The sequence below is a fragment of the Mastacembelus armatus genome, chromosome 15, assembly GCF_900324485.2.
Source record: "Mastacembelus armatus chromosome 15, fMasArm1.2, whole genome shotgun sequence".
In the NCBI taxonomy this organism is placed as follows: Eukaryota; Metazoa; Chordata; class Actinopteri; order Synbranchiformes; family Mastacembelidae; genus Mastacembelus; species Mastacembelus armatus.
This window is the reverse complement of record NC_046647.1, coordinates 10,429,474-10,453,147: the sequence shown is the minus strand read 5'-3', so window position 1 is coordinate 10,453,147 and position 23,674 is coordinate 10,429,474. Positions and strand designations below refer to the sequence as shown.

General features: G+C 39.6%; 1 protein-coding gene across 2 annotated transcripts; it reads left to right on the top strand.

Moving 5' to 3' along the window:
- Positions 1-308: 308 nt before the first annotated feature.
- golga4 (golgin A4) lies at positions 309-23,163 on the top strand. Of its 2 annotated transcripts, XM_026310156.1 has the most exons (24): positions 309-535; positions 1,602-1,679; positions 7,060-7,128; positions 7,245-7,571; positions 7,728-7,775; positions 7,906-7,962; positions 8,077-8,175; positions 8,631-8,781; positions 8,961-9,151; positions 10,253-10,336; positions 10,690-10,837; positions 10,923-11,101; positions 11,419-11,517; positions 11,611-11,766; positions 12,129-15,919; positions 16,061-16,182; positions 16,621-16,751; positions 17,590-17,676; positions 18,812-18,832; positions 19,018-19,086; positions 19,448-19,523; positions 21,325-21,422; positions 22,253-22,339; positions 22,482-23,163. In XM_026310156.1, the coding sequence occupies exons 1-24, from the start codon at positions 458-460 to the stop codon at positions 22,494-22,496; spliced, it is 6,261 nt and encodes a 2,086-aa protein (XP_026165941.1). In that variant the 5' UTR covers positions 309-457; the 3' UTR covers positions 22,497-23,163. The 2 variants fall into 2 exon arrangements, with proteins under 2 accessions (XP_026165941.1, XP_026165942.1); XM_026310157.1 differs by lacking the exons at positions 309-535; positions 1,602-1,679 and adding an exon at positions 2,690-3,277.
- Positions 23,164-23,674: the final 511 nt, after the last annotated feature.

The following is a 23,674-nucleotide window of genomic DNA, read 5'->3' as shown; positions in this document are numbered from 1 at the left end:
CTTCATATAATTGATAGAACAACAGGTCAAGCAGTTTGATCACCTTTTGAACAAAAAATTTAATATAACTTAGAAAAATGTTACTGGAGCTAACATGAGACTTTGCATTAAGACAGACAAATGCTTTGTTTTTTTCCTGTTTTTATTTAGTTGTAGTGCGTAGACAAAATATGCCACCAACGAATACTTCTCCACTAAGCCTTTGTCAAAAGGCAGCAATAACAGCACAGGTGGCGCTGTGGTCAATTTGACCCGGACTGTCCCTTTAACTATGACGTAACAGTTTTCCTCCACGTTGGCCACACATGCGCAGAGGGCTCCGTTACCTGCTTGGTCTCAGAAGCGAACAAGGAAGTCTTCACTGGGGGGCTGGATGTCAGGCTAACAACATTAAAACACATTTCCGCCGGGTAGTGGTGTGTTGCTCACCGGCTGTCAGCTGTATCGGCGCGACAGGATGTTTAAAAAACTGAAGCAGAAGATAAACGAGGAGCAGTCCCCGCAGAGGAATGCGCAGTCACCTCAGCAGGCCCAGGTTGGTGTGCTGTAAAGCAGAGAGCTAAGCTACATCTGTTTACAAAGAAAAATAGTCGTGGTTTCGTTGAAACTGTGCTTCATGTTTCGAGATGAATTTTAAGGAGTGTCTCGTTGGCTTAACGTAGCACCCTGTCAGCGTTTTTTTAACCTCATTTTGAGAGTTTGCCTTTTCTTGTAACGTTAGCACCATGCTACGTCAGTTAGCTGGTAAGGTGCGTTCAGGAGAACTTGTTATTGATAAAACTGATGTTCCCAGGTGGAACAAAACAATAACAACAACAACAGCAACAACAAAAAGTGACCCTCGTTGTAGCCATAGCGGTGGTCGGGCAATGTTTAATCGACACTTAGAGGACATGGGCGTGACTGTTTAATGACTGCATGGACTGTAGGTGGATTTATCTGACACGTTATTCTTGTCAGGGTCAGACGCTTGCCGTCAGAGAATACCAATGTAAAACATACGAAATCTAAAGTAAATAATCGCTGGAAACGCCTCCACAAAGCTGCTTCAGCTCGGGTTTAATGGTAGTGAGCACTGTATGTGACATCCCTGCCAGTCAGGTTCAACCTGTCCTTACCTGTCAGCAGTTTGTCAGGGTGCAGCGTATGTTGACATGATTTTTAGTCGTCGACCCCCAGTTTGAACAAAGATGATTTTGGCCTTTTTAGAGCTCTGTTGCTTGTTTTTTTATGTAAATCCAAAAAACATATTTGAGTGTTGCTATGCCTAGTTTGAAGCAGGACAAGGCTTGTAATTCTCATGTAATTGTGCTTAAACCCTTTTGTGTAATTTTTGATTACTGCTTTGGACCACTCTTTGTGTGATTGTTGTTTGTTTATTTATTACATTGTTTATTTAAGTTTGTATGTGATACCTGTTCAACAGGTTAAGATGATTTCAGAGAAGACGATTAACAAATTAAAGTTCAATGAGGCAAAAAGCATTCATCAAATTGTTATAGGTCATTGATCAAATTCATATCAGAACAAGACAGAGCATTCTGAGGCAGGTGGTTTCTTTATATTTGATTGAAATATATAAACTTTTTTTATTTTAACAGACAGGCTTTGGCGATCGGCGCAGCAGCCAAACCCCCCCGTTCGATCATGATGGCACGTCGTTGCCCAGTGATAGAGAGGTAAGCATGGTGTCACTCTGGGATAGATGTATCTATAATATCTTTGAGCTCAAACTGCAACCTGTGGAGTGCCATGTCCTTTTCCCAGCTCATATTTGGCTATAATTTTCAGCTCAGAGTAATGTCTCTGTCAGTCCTAAAAAATCTGTCTTGTGTTTTGTTATGCCTAATGTTCCCTATTAACACACCAGTGCCTTTTTGATTGTGGTACCAGGAGATTGTAAGTCAGTGACCAGGTAATGTCTTCAATTTTTAAAGTGTGTAGGCAGCTGATGATTTTCAAAACTCATACTTTACTCTGTATCCCCTACTGATCACAGTTTATTGATATAATAAAACACATGCATATTGTTCCCTAAGCCTACTCCCTGTTGCTTCATAGCTGTTCCATTACTTCAGGCAGTAGATTTCTCACCACAGGGTCCTTAAAAATTCATGAGACCACACAGGCTGAAGTAACATAGTGATGATTGATGTTGTAATGAAGTTATCACTGTATCATCATTACTTTTTGCATTATTGTGATATGCAGGTATGGTCTGTTAGTTTGTTTTCTTCATTTAACTGCATGTTTTTCTACAAAGAAGTCAAAATTTGGGTTAATTGGCATTTTATGTTCATCCTTACAATAATTTGGATAATTGTTATTATGAAGTAATTATTAATAACTTAAGTCTAATATAAAACCTAATATTCAATCATGCACATTAGGAAGGGCCTGTTCTTGGTGGAGAGCAGACCATATTTAAGCATGTGTATGAATTATTTATGTATCCTAAGTGTTTTTTTTTCCCTCTTTGATGATGTGTTGCAAATCCCCCCCCCCCGTGGATATAGGCAAGTCTATGCAAGGTAGAAGAACAGAAAGGAGGTACAGTACTGAATATGTCTCAAAGATAGATTATGCAAATATGGTTTGAGTTTTAATATAGATCATTTAAACTTGAGATAAAAGAAATTGTTTGATTTCTTATTATTTATTTAAGTCTTTAGGTCCTCGAAGACCAATTAGCTGGAATAGTGACATTGCCTCTTTTGGTCAGGTTTCTAAACTCTACTTTATCCTTTGGAAGCACAGATGTGTTGTTGTAATGCGGCCTCCTTGTCATCACAACATCTTTTTTCACCTCATGAATCTTTAACACTTTGACATCTCTGAAAATGTAGGTTTCATTACAGATCTAATCCATTTTTGGCAAGATAATACTACATGCAAATATGTCAAAGTGTTATTCATGACATTAATGTTGATTGAGTGTTTCACTTACTCACTTTTGATTTGTCTTCATATTTCATGTAGTATCTTTCCCTATATCTCTCTCTACACTATCTTTCTCTCCATCCATCTCAGTTTCTCTCGGCCAGTGTCTTCTGGACAGCCTGGCTGGACACTCCCTTCAGCGCTATTTCACACTCATGGTGTTGTTTTTCTCATTGCTCTCTGTGTTCCTCTCCTTTCCCCATCTTTCGTCCCGTTACTGCACTGACGGGGTCAGATGCTGGCCGGGATGATAGCAGAGCCCGCTTTTCTCTCTGAGTATACTATCTTTGCTCTGGACCATTCAAAACGACCCAAAACGGCCCCGGTAGCCAGTGTGGTGAGTTTGTCCTCACTTCCTGCCTCTTCCTCCTCATCTTTCTCCTCCTTCTCCTCTTGCCCTCTTCCTTCCTCCCATATCTGCGTCTCTGGGGAATCGGTAGAGGACTGTGACCCAAGTAGGGACAGCTTGTTCCCTGCTCTGTCTCCTGTTTCCTTTGGATTTAGCAACAAGAAGGCATCTTAGGCCAACCCTGCATCAAATGGGGTTTACATTGTGAGATAGAAGCTTGTTTGTCAGTTTATTGCCCTACCCTTCAGTTATATTGACCTGTCACAGAACTGATAATTGCCCCTTTGTCTTTAGCTATCCTTAGTTGCCTGCCATATAGATCCTCAACACCCTGTTATGTTGCCTGATGGCCTTTGATCCTTCTTCCCCACCAGTCTGTTTATTTGGAGAGTTATGTTTTCATTTAACAAGTTATGGGCAGTTGAAATGTTGCAATGCTTTTAACTTTTCCAAATAAACAAACACTTTTGTACATGTAGATGCACTTATAGTTGGAGCTTAAAAACAAGATGATTTGCTTTTATGTGGCTGCAGTAAGAAGACTGGAGGTAATTAGCATTTGAAACAATCACCTAATCTTCATCATCTGTGATAGAAAAAACAGTGTTAGCTACTATACCACTAAAGGAAAATCACTCAGTTTTTGCATTTTTACAAATAAATTAATTGTTCATTTGCTAACAAATTGTATTTTTATTTGAATGTCTCAGATGCATTTGATGTAACATGTAAAGTCAAACATTTCTTTAATATGAATGATATATATGCAGGGCTCCAGAGTGCAACTCATTTGGTAGTGATAATGAAACATAAACAATCAATCCTGGCCCTGGTAGGTCCAACCTAGACCTGAGGAAATCGTACAGCTGTCGCTCCCTATTCCCACTGATAAGATTCTTAACCCTGGCGATAGAAACAGCATCAGACCAGAGACAGAGGCAAAGGAACAAAAATAATCTAAAATATATTCCTTTTAATAAAGATTGGCTTACACAGATTCAGTGGTTAAGGTATGACAAAATTAGCAATGCAATGCATAGACTGTAAAGAATGTGGCCAGGCGAGGCTGACAACACTGCTTTCGCTGTCATCAAAATAACAGCCTGTCAAAGAAGCACATCTTATGTCGAAGTAAGTGTGTGCACAACACCCCCCCCCACTCCTTGCAGCATTTCTGCGCCAAGCAATAGCAAGCTGTGGCAGTGAGGAGTTAGAGATGCCGCAAATTCAATGTTGCATATAATGCAAAAGAGCTGACTTTCTCTAACTTCAAATTGCAAATAAGCTGAATGAAGCAGAACAGCCTGAACATTAACCCTTCCTATTGTAACAATGCTGCCTGTGTCACCTTAACAAAAAAAAGACATCTATTGAAATCACCACTGCCTTTACATGGCATTTATGATTTCTAGGGTCACAGTTTTTCTTAATTTTCATGTTTGTTCTGTTGTTCAAATAAGGACAAGTATTTATCTGCATCATTACCCCTGTTTACAATTTACACTGACAAAAAGTAAAACAAATGTATAATTGTGATGTTAAGGGCAAAATTTGGTGCACCTAAATAGAAAAGTTAGGCACACCAGTGCAACCAATGCAACCAGTCTGGAGCCCTGTATATGTAGTTCCTATGGTTTCATATGCTTCTAATTTAAAAATCTAAAAACCTAAATCTTAAAAATGTAATTACCCCAAACCCTCACTCTTGGGCAGTAACACCATCATTTTTTGCATACATCTGTTGTTTTGTTGATATCATATTAATTGGACAACATTGTCATTTTCCCTTAAATCTATATTTAATAACCTTTAATAACAAAGATCTGTAATTATCAAATGAAAGATGTACTCCAGCACTCTTCTTGGAGTTGGAACCAGACAAGAAAGACTTTGGTCAGGGAGGGAACAGTGCTCAGGACACCTCTGCAGAGATGGGAGTACCTGTCAGAAGGGCAGCCATCTTTCCTGAAGTTTGTCAGACAGCATTTAAAGAATACTGAGAACAGACACTTGAGATTTTCTGAGGATGCAAAAATGCAACCCTCTGGTCCGAACACCAGACACTCCACTCATTACTTGGCTGATACCATCCCTACACTGACGCATTGTGGTGTCAGCAGCAGTAAAAGGGAAATTGGTCAGAACTGAGTCTGGAGAGTTTGAGTGCACTGCAGCTACACACGCAAGAGCGATTACCTTCTCTTCTCATTAATCACAAATATATTAAATCAATCACAGTTTCATGTACCATCCTATATGTTATAAGAATGTTATCACATCATACCATGATATTGATTGCTGAATCCAATGATTGTTATCCCATAAAACTGCTTCATTAAATTCTTAGGTTCGCGTTTTATTTTGGTGGTAAAAATGTGTTTTGCCTGCTGTCATTTTTGACCTGGAACTTCATTCAAGCAGTCTTTATGTCTCTTTAAATGATCTGTATGGCGGTACTGTATTAAGGTAGTGGTAGTAGTTATTGTGAGTCACAGAATTTGGTGTCTCATTTGTTCCTGTGAGAATTTGGATGGGTAGTTTTTGAGCATGTAGAAAAAGAGTTTTGGTCTGTTGTCGGCCTCCTTAAAGTCACTTTCCATTAGTCATTATCCAACTTTAACATGCAGGAAAATGGCAAATTAAAAATGACAAAAACGTGACAAGTTGATGGGTAAAGTTGTGACACATTGTCAATAGCCGTAACAAGGGAGTTGAATGCATACCCTTTTATTTCACTTGCAAAGCTGGTTTTTCTCAAAAGTTTGAGATCTGTAGATGTATGGACATCTGTGAGAATAAACAAAACTGACCCCACTGTGCTTTTATGGACTAAATACTCCATGATAATTCATTGTCATTCATATTTTAACCAAGGATCAAGGACCTGTGGCATAGTGTCCCTTTTTTCTTGAATAAAAGAAAATATTTAGCCTTTTAAATTGAAACACTCAAGAGTAAAGTTATTCTTTCCTTAATACTCTGTTGTCCCTAACACACACACACACACACACACACACATACACATACACATACATGCATACACACATACACGATTCATTGAATCAAACAGTGGCTGCCATACCCAGTAAAAATACATTAAATAATTTAATTTGAAACCTCAGCTGGCTCTGTAAAAGTAACTAGATTGCCAGTGATATTTTCTAAGTCATACTTCATTATTTATTTTTTAGAAAAGAGCCATTGTTAAAACCAAGACTTGAGCAACTGCAGTTCCATTAAGAAAATTTCAACAAGAACCAGGAAATAAAAGATGAGTGTTTTTGCTCAGTAATCCAGAGGAAGGAGTAGCACGGAGCTGGAAAAGGGAGGAGAAAATTTGCTTACTCTGATCCTGCTTCTAACAAGACAGCCAAACAACTAAGCTGCTAAATGTTCACTTACAACAGTTATGTCTTTGTGCTCTTGTAATACAGCTGCACATGGCACTGCCAAGCATCTTTAATTCAAATACTGGCTCTCCAACTTGACTTTAACTGTCTATTCTGATGTCATGACTGTTTTGTAGTGTATATTTAACCCTTTTTTGTTGACTGTTCTGTAGTGATGCCTTCTTTTATGTATATAACCCCTCTGTTTTTTCCAATTTGCATGAGGGTACCCACTGCCCCTGCATTGCTCCCAGCAATACTAATATTGCTCCTTTCAGAGTAATCAGGGAGAGCCACACTGGGTGTGGATAACTAACTGGCCCAGGACAAGTTCACTGACACTGTATTCCTTTCTTTGATAATATATATTTTTTTATGCAGAGTGCCTCTAAAGGACCACCAAGGTCTCCCAGAGGTAGCATCAATGGTGATGAAAGTGCCTCTCCTCACGTATGTTTATTATTCAATCTTTTGACACCTCCTTTTTAAACGACAAATTGTTATTATGCTATTGCCCATATTATGACTAGTTTAATTTTCATGAAATATCTCGAACATCTTAACAGAGAGAGGAGCACCAGTCGTTTGCCCAGAAACTGCAGTTAAAAGTTCCCTCAGTGGAGTCATTGATTCGCAGTGGTGCCAGTCGAGCAGAAAACCTCTTCCGCTCTCCTTCTAAAGAAAACCTGGTCCGAAGCTCATCACGTGATTCCCTGACACATTTGGGAGAAAATGAGTCCTCGGGTGCTCCCTCTTATGATCCCCCCTCAGATATTGAGAGTGAGGCTGAGGAACCACCAGGAAGCACCGAAGCCCTTTCCAAAGAGCAGCTGTTGCACCGGCTGCTTAGAGTGGAGAGGAGCTTGGGGAAGTACAGAGGGAAGTACTCAGAGGTGAGAGTCAAAGGAAATGGCTCCTAGAGGATTAAAGTTTGTCATCTTATTCAGTGTATAGCACCTAGCAGTAACAGAGTATAATTATGGTTTCTCTTTCTCTTCCCTCTGTTTTCTCTTTCTTCCCTTTTTACTTACCTCTTCTTCATTACACAGCTTGTTACAGCTTATCGAACAGTACAACGAGATAAAGAAAAAACACAGGTAATGTCTTTAAAATTTTGCTATTATTTTTCATATGTTTTTCTCCAGTGCATTTATCATTAGACATGTTTTTTTTATATGTAGTATCCTGCGTTGATTAGGTGTTCATTTCTCTTGTTGTTCCCTTTAGGCCATCCTCAGTCAGAGTCAAGATAAAGCTCTCCGCAGGATAGGGGAGCTGCGTGAGGTATGGCTATATTTTATGGATGTTGTTTCTCTTCTCTTGTCTCTCTAGGTCAATATGTGTCTTTGTTTTTCGTTAAAGCTATACATGTGAGTGAACATGTTGAATGATCTCTAGGAGCTTCAAATGGACCAGCAGGCCAAGAAACATCTGCAGGACGAGTTTGATGCGGCGCTGGAGGAGAAAGACCAGATGATCACTGTCCTCCAAACGCAGGTGAGTTTGTTGGTATATGCTGTGCACGATAGTGTGGGTCTGCTTGAAGTGGGGGGTAAAAGTTTCTCCAGTATAAACGGCAAGATCGCTGTCCCTTTTTTGTACATTACTCTGTCTCAGAAAAACATCAACTTATGTACTTCAAGAAATCACAAGTTTGGGAAAAATGTGAAAAACAGCAGAAGAATCACCTCATATGTTGGTCCTTAGATTTAATTTATTTGTAATTATTAAGCTGACAAGTCTTATTTATACAGCTTTTGTTTTATATAACATTTCCTCTGAAGTGATAAAACTCCCCAAATACAATATATATCATGTGATGTGGTTTACTGTAATAATATGCCAATACAGTGAAAAAAAAAAAGTGTTATATGTACAGATTTGCAGAAATTTGAACTAAGTAGATAGAAAGGTTAATTTTACTAACTCTGGCTTTTGTTTTTTTCTGTTAGGTTGCTCTGCTGAAGAAACGACTCAAGAGGGACTCTGATGGTGCACTGCCAACTGAAGGTGAGGTCACTCAGTCTGAAGATACAGAAAACTCTGCTTCTGCAACACAGAGTCCTTCTAAAGAGGAAGAAGTAGAACCTGAAGTAACTGAGGGTAAGCTTATATTTTACATAGGTTTAAAGTATATTTATTAAATCATTACATTATTGTTATATTTTGCACATGCAGTTAATTTAGGAGCCATTATGTTATTCTATGTAAAATTTATATGACATTTCTTTTAGGGACATGTAATGTTGCTTTTTAATCTGTGCATTTCATTTTCTGGACAGGAGAGGGCAACAGTGATCCAACCAAACTTTTGGAAGGTCTACAAAAGAGAGTGAAGAGGCAAGAAAACCTACTGCAGAAGTGCACAGAAGTGATGCGTATGCACAAGGAGCGAAGCGCACAGCTGGGCAGTGAGAATGAAACTCTGCAGGAGCAGCTGCAGGAGAGACTGCAGGAGCTGGAGAAGATGAAGGTGTCTAATCTGTGTTTAACAGTGATATCTAAGTGTGGACCATAGTTATACTATAATATTACATTTTTCTTAGTCAAATTAATCAGATCACCCCAGATATTTCAAAAAGATATCCCTGAGACAAGCACCCACTAGAAACTGAGCTAGCAGTAAACTGTAATTTGGAAGAGGTTTGATTAAAATAGAGCTGGGCTGAGACGCTGCACATGAGTATATAATGTGTTTAGGGTAATTAATGTTTTGCAAAATGTCTTTATGGTCCACTGCTTATGAGTCCATTATCTTTCACAATGGATTGCTGTGTTTCTCAGAGTATAAACATCCAAATTCCATGGTGAAGCTCCAGGACAAGAGTTTATGTCATGTCACACTGACATTGAACCATTATTTTCATTGATTTTTTTTAAATATTTTGCCTCAGTGGTATGATCAGCTTGTTTAACTTCTCCATACCCGCTCTGATGTTCTCCAACATCACAAACATACTGCGAAAACATGCAGCTTATTTTGTTGAATGCCTTCAATTTTTTGTGAAATCTGCAGACTGTTTGTGAATGGGCCTAACCTGTGTCAGGAAAAAGGTTAACAGGCATGAACTGCTTGTCTCAGCTGTGCTCATCCTCTGCCTAAAACAAGTATTCTGTAAAACAGACCATCTTTTTATTGTTTTTTGAATATATTATACATTTATTTTAGTATTAACTTGTAATCATCAACATACTGTTAAGAATATGTAGACACATTATGTGACACACAGATAAAAACAACTACACCCCTGTGAATCCAGCATTTCCTGTGTAGTAACCACTGGTTAAACTGTGGTGGCACAGAGACATAGCTACTACATGCCACTGCTGCAAAACTGGGCTGTAATTTGGGTCGCCTTGTTGGTTTAGCTGGGCTTGTGTACACTCTCTGGTTATTTGGCTTGTGGGTGAGGCATCCTGGGTGGTGCAGAAAACAGCTCATTTTGAAGTTATCTAACCAGAGGTTATACAGGATATGAAATGATCTGTGTAAAGAAGCATATATATTTCTATTGACAGTTAAACATACATGACAATGTCATCTGTAAATTTGCCAAATGATTTATGTTTATAGGAACTGCACACAACAGAAAAGACTAAGCTGATCACTCAGCTGCGTGATGCCAAGAACCTCATTGAACAGCTTGAGCAAGACAAGGTGGGTGTCGAGTTTTTTAGGCTGTAGTCAAATCTTGTTTGAAGGACCTGCAGTTTCATTTGTGCTAGAAGACCAGACAGGTTTTTTTTTTTTTTTTTTTTACTCTTCCACTGAGAAAAGAAGTCCGAAACCTTGAAGCACAGCCCCATATTGTTTCTCTTAAACTTTGACCCTAGCTCTGCAGGATGGACAGCAGCTCATGAGCATGAGGAATGCTGAAAGTACTTAATGTCAAAAACAATTGTGGTTCAAAATACAGAGATAGTAATTTTCAAGTCTACATTAATGTCAGTGTCATTTGCTCAAAAGGTAGTTGAAAGCATGGTTATCTTTTATGTGTTACTGGCTTTCAGGGAATGGTTATTGCTGAGACAAAGCGTCAGATGCATGAGACACTGGAAATGAAAGAAGAGGAGATTGCACAGCTACGCTCCAGGCTCCAGCAGGCTACTGTCCAGAAAGAAGAATTGCAGGAACAGAAAGAAAAGGCTGAGAAATCGGGTAAGTAAATACCACTTTTGTACATTTACAGGAAAAAGCTCTTTTCTGAATATGTTAATAATATGCAGGGATTTTTTTCCCAAAGCATTTGAAGAACTTGAACGGGCATTGGGTGTAGCCCAGAGGGCGGAGGAGGCCCGGAAGCAGCTGCAGGTTCAGCTGGAGGAGCAAGTCAAAGAAGTTGAAAGGGCCAGTGAGGAAGAGAGGAAGAGTCTGCAGCAGGAACTGACACGAGTCAAACAGGAGGTTGTCACCATCATGAAGGTCAGAAGTGCCTTCTGCAGAGCACTTGTTTATTTTCATGTTGGAGAAGTTAATAGTACTTTAATATTATTGGCTGTCTGTGCGAGTTGGTTATTTTGGTTGGTTTGTTATATTCATTTAATTTAAGTTAAGTACTACTAGCTTACTTACTACTTAGTACAGTTATTATTTAATGTGTTTACAATAAAAAAAATAATAGTCAAGCAGAAAACTGTTATTATAATTAAATAGATTTTTTTCAATCCACTGCATTATTATTTACAATGCAATTTATGTTTTAATGTTTAGTTTAGATATTATTGTTATTTCTTTGTTAGAAATCATCAGAGGAAACAGTAGCTGGTTTGGAAAAGCTCCACAGTGAAGCTTTGGCTGCTAAGGAAGCAGAGATAAGTGTCAGAGTCAACAACGCTGTGGTGGGTGCTAAATGTTTTCACTAATCAAATTTCACAGCATATACAAGAAAATCAGATGAAAAACAATCCCTTTTAAAATGTTGTGTTGCTTAGGAGCAGTGCAAAGAGGAGTTTGCCCATCTATCCAAGGAGCACGAGCAGCAGGCTTCTCTGGCTCTGGAGGATGCAGAGTTACAAAAGACAGCTCTGCAGACAGAAGCTGATAACAGGATGAAAGAGATACAACTGGAGTTAGAAACTGCAAAAACTGTGAGTTTTCTTTTGTTTGTTTGTTTTTAACCTTTAAATGTTACTTGACTAATACTGAACATTTAGGTTCAAATCTATTAAATATAAAATAATGCTCACTGTACATAAATAACTTTTCTACAGAGCACAGTAAAGTTGGTTACATTGCAATCAAATGTTAGAAATCAGTAAGTTGATAATTTGAGGACTGTTTTTCAGAAATACCATTCCTCCATACTTTTAAAGCTTTGAATATTTGGTGGAAATGATACTGATTCTGTGCAGTTTAATTGGTCAAAATACCTGTCACTAATGTGTTTAGGATCTTGTGAAATTATGAACTAACTTTCTAAAATAACCTAACAACCTACATGTGATTGCAGCGAATATTGGAGCTGGAGAGTTCCCTGGAGAAGATATCAGAAGATGGATCAGATCTGTCCCATGAACTTTCCAGTGAGTTGGACAAATTGAAGAATCAGCACAAACAGCAAATCTCAGCATTAGAGAAAAAGCACCAGGAACAGCTGGAAAAGCACAAGAGCTCCCTAACGGAGCAGCATGATGCTGCTGTTGAGGAGCTTAATGAAAAACACAGAGCCGAAGTGGAGACCCTTCTGAAAGAAAAAGAGCTGCAGTTCCAAGCACATGTTGAAGACATGAACCAGAAAACATTGGAGAAACTGGATGAAAAGCAGGCAGAGCTGGAGGCAGTTTCCTCTGAACTTTCTGAGGCTTTGAAGAGTAAACAGCTTCTGGAGGAGAAGTTGGTGGCATCTGAAGATGCTCATGGTTTAGCTCAGCGGGAACATGAGAAGAGGTTTCAAGATCAGGTGGCAAAGCACAGTGTAGAACTTGAAAATATCAAAAAGGAGCATGAGCAGTCACTTGGAGGTCTAGAGAAAACTCTAAAGGAGGAGCTTAACGCCTTGAAGATTGTCCTGAGGGAAAAGGAAAAGGAACTTGAAGAACACATCCTGAGGGAAAAAACACTACAAGAGGACTCACATTCCACTGTCCAAGAGCTACATGTCAAGGTTAAGGAATTGGAGGAGTTGCAGCAGAGTCTGTCACAATCCCAGCTGGAAAATGGGAGCCTAAAGGAGTCAAATGCAGAGTTAAATAAGATCACACAGGAGCTTGATGAGTGTAAGAGGGATTTGGCAGATTTGAAACATCAGTTAGATCTAGCAAAGAATGATTGTCAGCAAAAGGAGAAGTCACTTCAAGATCTGGAGCTCGAGTTACAACAAACCAAAACGAACCTCTCGGAGCAGGAGGAGTCATTTACTGCACAACTGAACACTAAGCAAGAAGAACAAATATGTCTCAAGAAACAGCTGGATGATGAAAAGGCTGCTCTTGAGAAGGTGGTTAAAAACACTATAGCTGAGATGGAAGCTAATGTGAAAAAACATGAAACCAAGATGGAAAAGTTCAAACAGAGGGCCAAAGAAATGAGGGACGATTTTAAGAAAAAGCTTCAGCAGGTTGAAGAGGACATGAAAGAAGAACTTCGAAAGAAGGAGATTGAGCTTCAGCAGAAAGAGCAACAAATTCAAGAAAAAATTCTTGAGATGGCCCAAAAAAGTTCCCAGGGCCTCAGCAGTGCAATGTCAGAGCTGCAGGCCAACCATAAGGAAGAACTGGAGAAGCTACGTGACACCCATAAGCATGAGATTGAGGATCTTGAGCGCCGCTGGCAGAAGAAGTTAGGACAGCAAGAAGAGGAAATAATGGAGAAACAGACACAGATACTACAGGAGAAGACCCAGGATCAGGAGGAGCTATCTCAGAAACTTAGCAGAAGCAGAGAGGAGAATGAACAAATGTTATGTGAAATAAAGGATTTAAAGGAGGACCTGGCAATTCGAAAAACCACCGTGCAGAAGCTGCAAGAAGAACTTAACAAAGCAGCAGTTAAGCTTGAAAGTTTGTCTCAGGTTGAAGCGTTGCTTAAAGAGCAAATGGAGTCAGTGGAGAGGAACCTTAACCAGGCTCTGAATGAGAGAAACGCCCTTCAAGACAAGCTGAACATGACAGAGGAAGAGAGCAGAGACAAATTTAAGACTTTGTCAGAGAAGCTGGAGGAAACAGAGAAACAGCTTAAGGAAGTGGAAGGTTCCAGATGTAAAGAAAGTCAAGACTTGCAAAGTAAATTTGAGGAAGCTGCCATTCGGTTACAATCCAATGAAGCAGAGTTCCAGCAGCAACTAATAATGATCAGCAACCAAATGGACCATTGCTGTAAAGAGATTCAGTCAAAAGTGGAGTGTGGGTCAGCTGAACTCTGTCAGAAAGTTGAATGTCGGGTGAAAGAGCTGAAAGACAGGCTGCTCTGGAGTCAGAAAAAAGTAGGACATCTCAAAAACACCATCCTTACAAAAGTAGACAGAATTAGCACTTTAGAGGAGAATCTCCGCCAGCAGACGGAGGAGAATAACAATCTATGCATTTCATTAGAACAGATGAAAGCTCAGGTAAATGCTCATTGGGAGCAAATCAATGCCTTAACACATGAGAAGGAGCATCATTCTCAGTCTATCAATGAAAAGGTTCAGAAGATTGAGGAGCTGAGTAGCATGAACAGAAGCATATCAGAAAGTATGGAAACAAACGAGTCCCGTATGAGCGACTTGGAAAGAATCATCAGTGACCTGAAAAATCAGCTAGCAAGTAGCATAAAAGAGAAGGAGGAAGCCATAAATCAGCTGAACCAGCAGTATAAAGAGGAGAAACAACAGGCTGCTGCTCAAATGGAGCAGACCATTGAGAGATTAGAGCAGGAGAGAAAGTGTGCGTTAGAGCAAGGAGATGCACTCAGGAACAGTCTGTCCGAGTATGAGATGAAGTTCAGCCAGAATGACAACACTATTACATCTCTGCAGACCAGGCTTGAAGAGCTCGAGCGAGAAATCTCGGAAAAGAATGAAGCTCTGCTAAATCTAAAGGCAAGTATTGACAATCAGTCCATCAGCAAGTCTGAGATGGACCAGGTGTTGAGTGAGAAAGAGCAAAAGGTCAGCGGACTCACCTCAGAGCTGGAGACCTGCGTCAGTCAACTGGGAGAGCTTCAGGAGCAGTTAGCCTTAAAGACAAAAGAGTGTGAACAACTCACAGACGACCTCAAACAGCAGCACAGCATCAGGGAGCGTGAAAAGAAAGAGTTGGTAGAGCAGCTGCAACAGACCCAGATGCAGTGCAATCAGAATGGTAACTTGGAGCAGGAGATGATGGAAAAACTACAGTCCCTCGAGGAAGACAACCAAAAGTGTAAACGTGAGCTTGAAAGTGAAAGGGAGGAATTTGAAAGGATGAAAGATGAGATTATCAAGAGCAAGGATGAAAGCCTGAAGGTAACTGAAGAAAAGTTATCCGCAGAGAGCGCCCGGAAAGTGTCAGAGCTGAAGAAAAAAGCGGAGCAGAAAATTGTTCAGATTAAAAAACAGCTCACCTCACAACTTGAGGAGAAAGAGCAGGCGATCAAGGCCCTTCAGACCAGCCTGGAGGAAATCAAGAGCAATGAAATGTCTGGAAAACAACACATAGAAACATTGGAAGAAAAAACAAAAACACTTGAGGAAGCTCTTGCCAAACTTAAGGAAGAGCAGGAGCAAATTCTGAGTAATGAGAGGCTTGAAAAAGAAAAGTCTTTAGAGGAATTGAAAAAGATGTATGAAGAGAAGCTGTCCTCTCTTCAGAGAGACACAGCACAACAAGAGGAGCTCAAAGAAACAGAATCAGCACTACATGAAATGGAGGCAAAGCTAAAAGAAGCAGAAGAGCAGAAGGAAAAACTCCTGGCAGAAATAAGCCACCTAAAAGAAGAAATACGAGCAAAGGATGCCGAGCTTGATCAGCATCAGACAAGTATTAGGCAGGTCCAAAATCCATCAGTAGTTGAGGCTGAGATGAAGGTGGAATGTAGCAGCGTACAGCAAACCAAGAGCGTGATGGAAAGCGAGATGGAAAACCACTCTCCTCCGCAGGATGAGGACGGTGAATCTCTGGACGCTCTCAGGAGCAACCTGAGTCAGGTGAGGAACGAGAAAGAGAAACTCCACAAGGACTTCAACCGGTTACAGAAAGACATCCGATTACTGAGGAAGGAGCATGAACAGGACCTGGGCTACATGAAGAAAGAGCTGTTAGAAGAGAATGAGAAAAAGCTGAAGTAAGTTCGTGACAAGTTAACAAATAATTTATATCTGAAAACTAATCTGCATTTGTGGGCAAGTGGTTGTAATAAACTGTAAATATTTATGTGGTGTCCATGCTACTTAAATACATTTCCTTAATTATTCTGTTCTAATAGACTGGAGATAGAAGATGTGGAAATGAAGCACAATTCTGCCATCAAGCAGCTGATGAGAGAGTTCAACACACAAATGGCCTTGAAAGAGAAGGAGCTTGATACTGCTGTGAAGGAAGCCATTGGTGAGGCTGAAAAGAAAAATGCTTTTCCATTCATGTAATTAAAGTGACAAGAGTTGCGTCTGTTTTGGGGATATGCATGATTAAAATAATCATCTTTGTTGTGGTGAAGTCACTACAGTATAATACATTCTCCTTGAGTTTTTGGCACTCACATACCTGCCATAAAATGAAAAATCAACCTTAAGTATAGCTGGCTTTCATGTACAACAGTAGGGTGGAATAAAAACATGGAAACATTAAGTGTTTTTTCATCTTGGCACTGGGTGGGACAAAATTAAGTGATCATTGCACTTGGAAAGAGAGTGCCTGAACTGCCATGTTTCCTTGTATCCTTCATGGTAGAATACTGTTACATTCCAGATGGGATGTGAGTGAGCCCTTCGGAGTATGAATTTCTTCATGTGCCAACTCTGGCTTCTTTCTCTTTCCTCGTCACAGCAAAGGCCCAGAATGTTGAAACGGAGCTCATCAATAGCCATCGTGAAGAAACCAGTCAGCTGAGGAAGTTGATCACCCAGAAGGAGGATGATTTGCATAGAACTGTTCAGAAATATGAGCAGGTTATACAGGTATTGTACAAAGATAAAACTTGAAAGGATCTTTTTCCCAAATGCAGACCTCTTTGTATAGGTTTGAAATGGAAAGATTAACCCCACCCACCATTTGGAAACTATCACTGCACAAGTTGGCAGCTACGTTCTTTTAGTTCAAAGCAGTGGTTCCCACCATTTTTTTCCTCAGACATGCCTCACAGCCCAAGTATATGAACTCAAATACCCCTTCATAGAGTCCACCAATCATGTTCTAAATGTTTATATTATGCCACTAATGATAATAAAAATGGGTGAAATGATGTCACAGCAAATCTGTACAAGTGATGTTTCAACCATTTATCCTTTTACTTTCAGCTACTTCAGTTATTTATCCATTTAAGCAACTGTTTACTATTACTTTTCGCTAACTATGGCCACTGTTTATGCTTTTAGCTATTTCAGCTGTGTAGCTATTTATCCCTTTGCTGTTAACTGTATAAATAATTTCTTTTACTTTTTTTTTTTTTTTTTAGCTGTTTTAACTTGTTTCTGCTCACTTGCTAATGGGTTGAAATCATAAATTGTTCTCTGTAATGTTTCCACAAATCCTCTGGCAGCCCCTTCCCCTGGAGAATCTCTGGTCAAAAAAACTTGAGTTAATCATCAGTTGAATGTCTGCTGAACAGTACATATTTGAAACCTGATCAAAAGATTTAATAAGAACAGTCAGTGGCTGGGATAAAATTGTTCTCCAAATATAACAAAGTGTGGAAGGTCTGAAAGAAAGACATAGTTAAGTTGTGATGCTGAGATGAAACATAGGAAATGACTCAGCAGTTGATTGATTTTATTTATTTTATTTTATTTTACCCAGAGTCGAGAGGAGGAGATGGGAGATAGAGTGTGGCAAGTTCAGAAGGAACTGGAGGAGTTACAAGCAAAGAGCTATGGCACTTCTGAGGTACTAAGATTGTCTGACATACTGTACCTGGTCATTAAACATGTGTGATGGTGTCTCAAATGGTTGATGTATTGGAAGCATTTTTCCATTTACACAGATGTAGAAATTTATACCTGTAGGTAGTGTGTGTTGTATCCAAGATTTGGGGTTTAGATTAAATTTGTACAGTGACTCTGCAGAACTCATAAGGCATATTATAATAGCTATATAAAAAGAAATGGCTGTATAATAAATGTCACTTGTTTCCAGTGTCCTCTTAGGAATAGGCTGGAGTCTGATGGAAGCATTACTAGTTTTGAATGACAGCCTAATCGAGACACATTTTTGTGTCAGAGCCAGTCGGCCACTTCAGTTTCCTTATAGAAAGTTCACGTCCATCTTAACAGACTTAGCAGTAATCAGTTATCTTTTCCTTTATCTTTTTTCGTCATTGAAGGTTTCTGTCTAAGGGCTCAGGTACAATTTGCTGATGTAATTTGCTCTGATCTGTTTCTTGCTCGGCTGTCTGACTGCTCTCCCAAGCGTGCGGGATGCTTATGTGAATCACTCAGGAATGTTCTCAAAAAGCAGAGATTGTGAGGCAGCAGCCAGCCTCAATCGCTGTTCTCAATTATCATCACATGAGGCGATTCTAGGCCTTAGATTTATACTAGAGCAGTACTTACATGCAAGATGTGCATGCTGGAAAGAGGTCATACTGGACATAATGACTCCAGTGAGACGTTTTACCCAGGTGTTGAGGTGCCATGAGACCCCTGCATTGCTTCTTCTACCTTTACACACTAGACCAGATGTACACAGAAACAGAATTACACTGCTCTCTGTTGCATTTTTCCCTAGTGAGGTAATGACTTTATGGCTAGATTGGGTTTGTACTCAGGGAGGTCTTTTCTTACTATGGACCTCACAAACCATTCTTCATTTAGACAGAGGGTCAGTGTGTGTCTCTATAGAGACCATCACCTTTGTGATTTCTTCCACCTGAGCGTGGCTTCCAAAACAGGTCTTCAGGTCTTCATTGCCTGTTTTTGGGAACTATTTTAAGTAACAGATTAAAACACATTTGATGATCTAGGGAGTATTGTGTCACTTTCTAACATAAAGTTCTTCCCTCTTTTTTCCTGTTTGGGCACAGATGAGTGCAGAGGATCTACAGGTATGTTTGTTGGTTCCAGTATTTCTGGTGTTGCTATTTCTAGGATTCATACAATTTAAGCCATTTCCCAGTGTAAACCACTTATTAGATGAGAAAACTTGCATCATTGAGTAGAGTACACTGGATTTCTTGTTCCTCTGTAAACCTTTTAATCTGGATCAATAACATTTTGTTCCCTGCCCCAGGCTCAGCTTGCTGAGAAGACGACTTTGCTGAGCCAGGCTCGGCTAAAGGAGCAGGAGTTTGTTGAGAAAGTGAGTGTCGGGCTTCGTGTGTGCGTACCTTGCAGGGACAAGCAAGCAGCAAATCCCATGCAGTGCACTCTCAGGATTCTGTGGCCTTCGGCAAGAGTGGCTACTTCTCTCCTGCTGCATCAGCTTAATTACACAGCACATCTGTTTACATTTGGTTTAACCCTATAAACAATTGAAGCAATCCCTCCTACAGCTTTTCTCACACACAATCATTTTCACAAACATCCCCTAAGGATGACCAACAGAATGCTTATGCCCCATGCAGCATTTAACCTAATGCATACAGTTAGCCCCCTAGGGTCAAATAGCTTTTTCAAAAATATTACTAATCTGTGTATGCTTATGTGTTTCTCCACGGTAGATCCGCTCACTTGAGGACAAGATTAAATGTTTCCACAGAAAGACCGTTGTAACTCATCTTGGGAGCACATTCAAAGGTACCTTTAACACCATGAATCATTTAGTTCTGCTTCTTGAGCCAATTTCCTTTTCAGATCAGCACAACATAGATCCGCTGTATAACACATGACCACAGTGCAGTGTCATGAAGAGGTGCACCTTAAACTACTTGCATGCCTATAGCACAGCAGAGGTTGCCCAACACTTTATTGTAATGCGGTTTTTACACAATTATATATCGTTACTCAATCATAAGTTCTCGACTCAATCATAAGTTATGATTTTTATGAATAAAGCTCTGCTGCTCTGTAAAATGTCAGATTTGCTGTTTTGACAGTTCCAGGTATCTGCCAGTGCCCACATCACTTAGTGGACCAGAGATGGGACAGATGCAGAAACTGAGTAGAATGTGAATGATGGTCTGAGTTAACTTTACTTTTGTGTTTTACTGAGTGTGAGTAGAGCTGTTGGTATAATTAGGGTTCAGTTAAAGTTAGAATAAGGGTTAGGGGTAGACATTGAACTGTTGTGGTTAAAGTTAGGCTAGGCCTCCACCGTCTGACTATAAGTCAATGAAGTATCCTCCAGCTTATCATAAACCAAAAATATGGTCTGTGTGTGTGTATTTAGATTAAGTGAGTTCTGCTCTCCTGTGAAACCATCCACGCTGGTGTGTTAGAGAGAGCCTGCTGTCAGAAGGGGGGCGGTAAAGAAGCCATCCTTGGATTTAATGGGTTTTGCAGATTGTGGTCTTAATGTTTCCCACACAGGACCCTGCAGCAACCAGACTTCTCAAATCCTCCGCTTCTAGTACACGTATTATATCCAGCATTATACCAATGCTGTCCTGTGTTTTGATAACAGTACTTATTAGTGACAGCATCTTCTTCTGCTTGCCGTGAATCAGTTCAAAGTACTTAACACACCCAGAGCTTTGGTTTCAGTTTGTTCATAAAGCTGGTGATATCCAGTTTTAGGCCTGTATCTCTGTGGTTGGTGGAACAGTCAGTCAGCTGCTGCAACAGTAGGTCAGGAGGACAAAGGTTGGGGTTTACTGGCGGCCCACTATTTAACACCAGAGATCAAAGAGTTGCTTGCACTTCTCTATCACCTTTTCCTTTTCTCCATTTACATGGTGTCTCTTGGCACACACTGGGACATTTGGTGGTGTCTCAATGATTATTCCAGATAAACCTGGAGCATGTGGGTGCTGTTCCTAACTACCTGTTGTAGTAGCAGTAAAGTGTTACCAGCCCAAACCAAGTGGTAACAGTTTTTGGAGGGCTCATGGTGTTGTAGCTCTGGGCAGAGAATTAAAATGTTCATTCCTAGACTCTTGCAGTATTAAAGTGCCCATGCTGAGTCTCACCATTCTTTCCTGTGCATGTAGTTAATGCCTAATTTGATCCCAAAGCCATGCAGGAAGTGGTTCTATGTTTGGTTGCTAACACAAACATATTCTGTTTTTTTTTTTTTTCCATATGCCATAGTTCAGCCACTGTATTTGACAGTGACAGGCATTCTACTGTATGTTTGTGTTAATTTGAAACTAAAGAAGGAAAAAATAAACACAAAGAATAATTTTGAAATTGCATTTTGATTTCTAACTTACAGTTACATCCCATTTGTTTTATTTATACCCTAAACTTCATACATAGTTTCATTAAAACACAGGCAATTCATATAGAACATTCATATATGACCCAGTAATGGGACCTTAAAATGATGTCTTTCTTCATTAAATAGGTCTTTAATGTGACGTTTGAATACTAGAGTCCATGCATTGTAATGAGACTGACCAGGTCTCAGATGATTAAATGCCTGTTTTTGTCTTTACAGATCCTGGATTCAACAGCACTGACGCACTCTCAGAGCCCACTGAAATGGAGTATCTGAGGAAGGTGTTGTTTGAATACATGATGGGACGGGAAACAAAAGTAAGCCCACCCATCCCCTTTTACCTATGAAGCATAAAAAATCTTGAGTGAGTACCAAACTATGAACTTGCATTTGGTTGACTGTGGCAACTGAGACAGTGATGGAAACTACTCCAGGATTTAGAATGTCCTCAAAACATAAAATCCAACGATCGATAAGTGATAATACTGTATCAGTGTCATTTTATAGTGGGGTACACAAAGACCTGGATCTGCTTCAAAATGATAGGTCATTGAGAAAGTCCTGTAAAAGTCATGTTGTCCAGTATTCTTGGGTGAAGCTGACAGTGATCTCCCTAATTAACAGTGCTGTTGACATGGTCCTAAAGTCAGCGGGATTTTCCCAGCTCCTTAGCAAACAGTTACTCTTTATGGCAACATGGCAGACCTCCCCTATGTGAAGGATGTCCCCCAGGCTGCCTGCTAGCACACACATCTTGCATGACGCAGATTTGCCTTTTAAAGACATGCTGGCCTGCTTTAGTGTTGGTTGGGCAGTTGGGTTTCCTACACAGCAGCCCTGTTTCTGATTATCCCCCGTGTTTATGGGGAAATGCATGCACCCTGGCAGATAGGCCTGGAGTCAATTACACAGATGTGATTTTTTTTTTTTTTTTTTTTTAAATCTTCCTCTCTCTTTGTTTGGTCTTGTTGGGTTTTATTGTCTCAGAATTGATGATTGGATCTCTGTGCCAAAGGTTAGGGATTAGTATATCTAGTGTTTGTGAAAAGGATATTAAAATGATAAAATGAAATCCCAGGCTTCTGTTTGATTTTAATACTGACTATCAAGCTTTTTCAATGATTAATTATTTGCCCCTCATACACAGACAATGGCCAAAGTGATTACATCCATACTCAAGTTTCCTCCAGACCAAGCGCAAAAGGTTTTGGACAAAGAAGACACAAAAACAATTGTAAGCATCTCTTCACCTGCTGAAGACACTATCATAAACTCTTCCACTAAAGTCACTTTAGTCCCCATGCAGTTAAAATCTGTGACGCCTTCATTGATAATGGTGATTAACTGAATGAACCTTCATATCTGTCTCTCCACAGCCTTGGTTACGATGAGTGACTAAATAATGCGGGGTGAAAATCTGCTGCTGCAACTGCTGCTGAAGGGGAAGACTGCCATGGATTTGGATTGAGTCCTTCTCTCTGCATTTATTGTCACCGTATGAGTATACGTGTGGGTGTCGGCGTGTGTTTGTGTGTGTGTGTGTGTGTGTGTGTGTGAGCACACAGGGGCATAAATTGTGTGGGGAGTGTGTGTGGTTCAGTATACACAAATATAGAAACACAGAATCTTCCATGAATTCAGTTTTAATTTGACATTGAGTTGGTTAATTTATATATGTCTTAGATTAAGATAAATGGCTTTCTTTTTATTTTAGAATGTGTTCATATGGATTGGCTTGTGCAATAAATGATATCATGATTATGTATTGATGCTGACGGTCCGTTGATTTAGGTTCATGTGTTGTGCTGTTGTCTAAATCACTTCCTCTGTAAAACTGTAAAAGACCCTTTAACTGTGCAGTCGCAACACATTAAGATAATGGCCTCTGGACCTTGTTTGTTTAACACAGCTTTTCTATGCTTTATATTTTGTCACTGGCATAGAAACCCAAAAAACACAAACCTGTAAATTGTATTATGATGATACAGACTGTACTATAAGGCAATATATGACTTGCTATACATTTTCAGATTAACAAATTAAATCTTATTTACAGAACACCTTTTGTCACTCCTTTATTATCATACATCAATGTACATGTTCAATCCAATACTTTATCTCATTTTGTGGATTTACAATATTTAAGTTATCTAACTGGATAAAGTATAATGTTTTGTTGTCAGAGACACGTGGAATCTACTGTCAACTATCACAACAAATCTGGTTTTTAAAGATCCTGTTAGTGGATCATAAACATATCCTATTGACCTTTATGTCTTTCCTCCACAGCAGAAGTGCTGTTTTTTATATAAAGTCCTCATATGTTGTCACTCAGTCACACACTGGATAATTCACTAAAAACCTCTCCAGAAATGCTTCAAGTCATAAAAAACATTTTTTTTGCCTATGTCTAAGAAAAAGGAATGTGTAAAAAAAAAAAAAAAGGACAAGTTAGATGTCTAAGAATATGAAAAGAAACATAAAAGGAAGGGGGGCAACTGTACTGTAGTTATGGACATGTTATAAAACAACAGGGCCCTGGGCACAGACGTGAAAGGCTCTGTAGGAG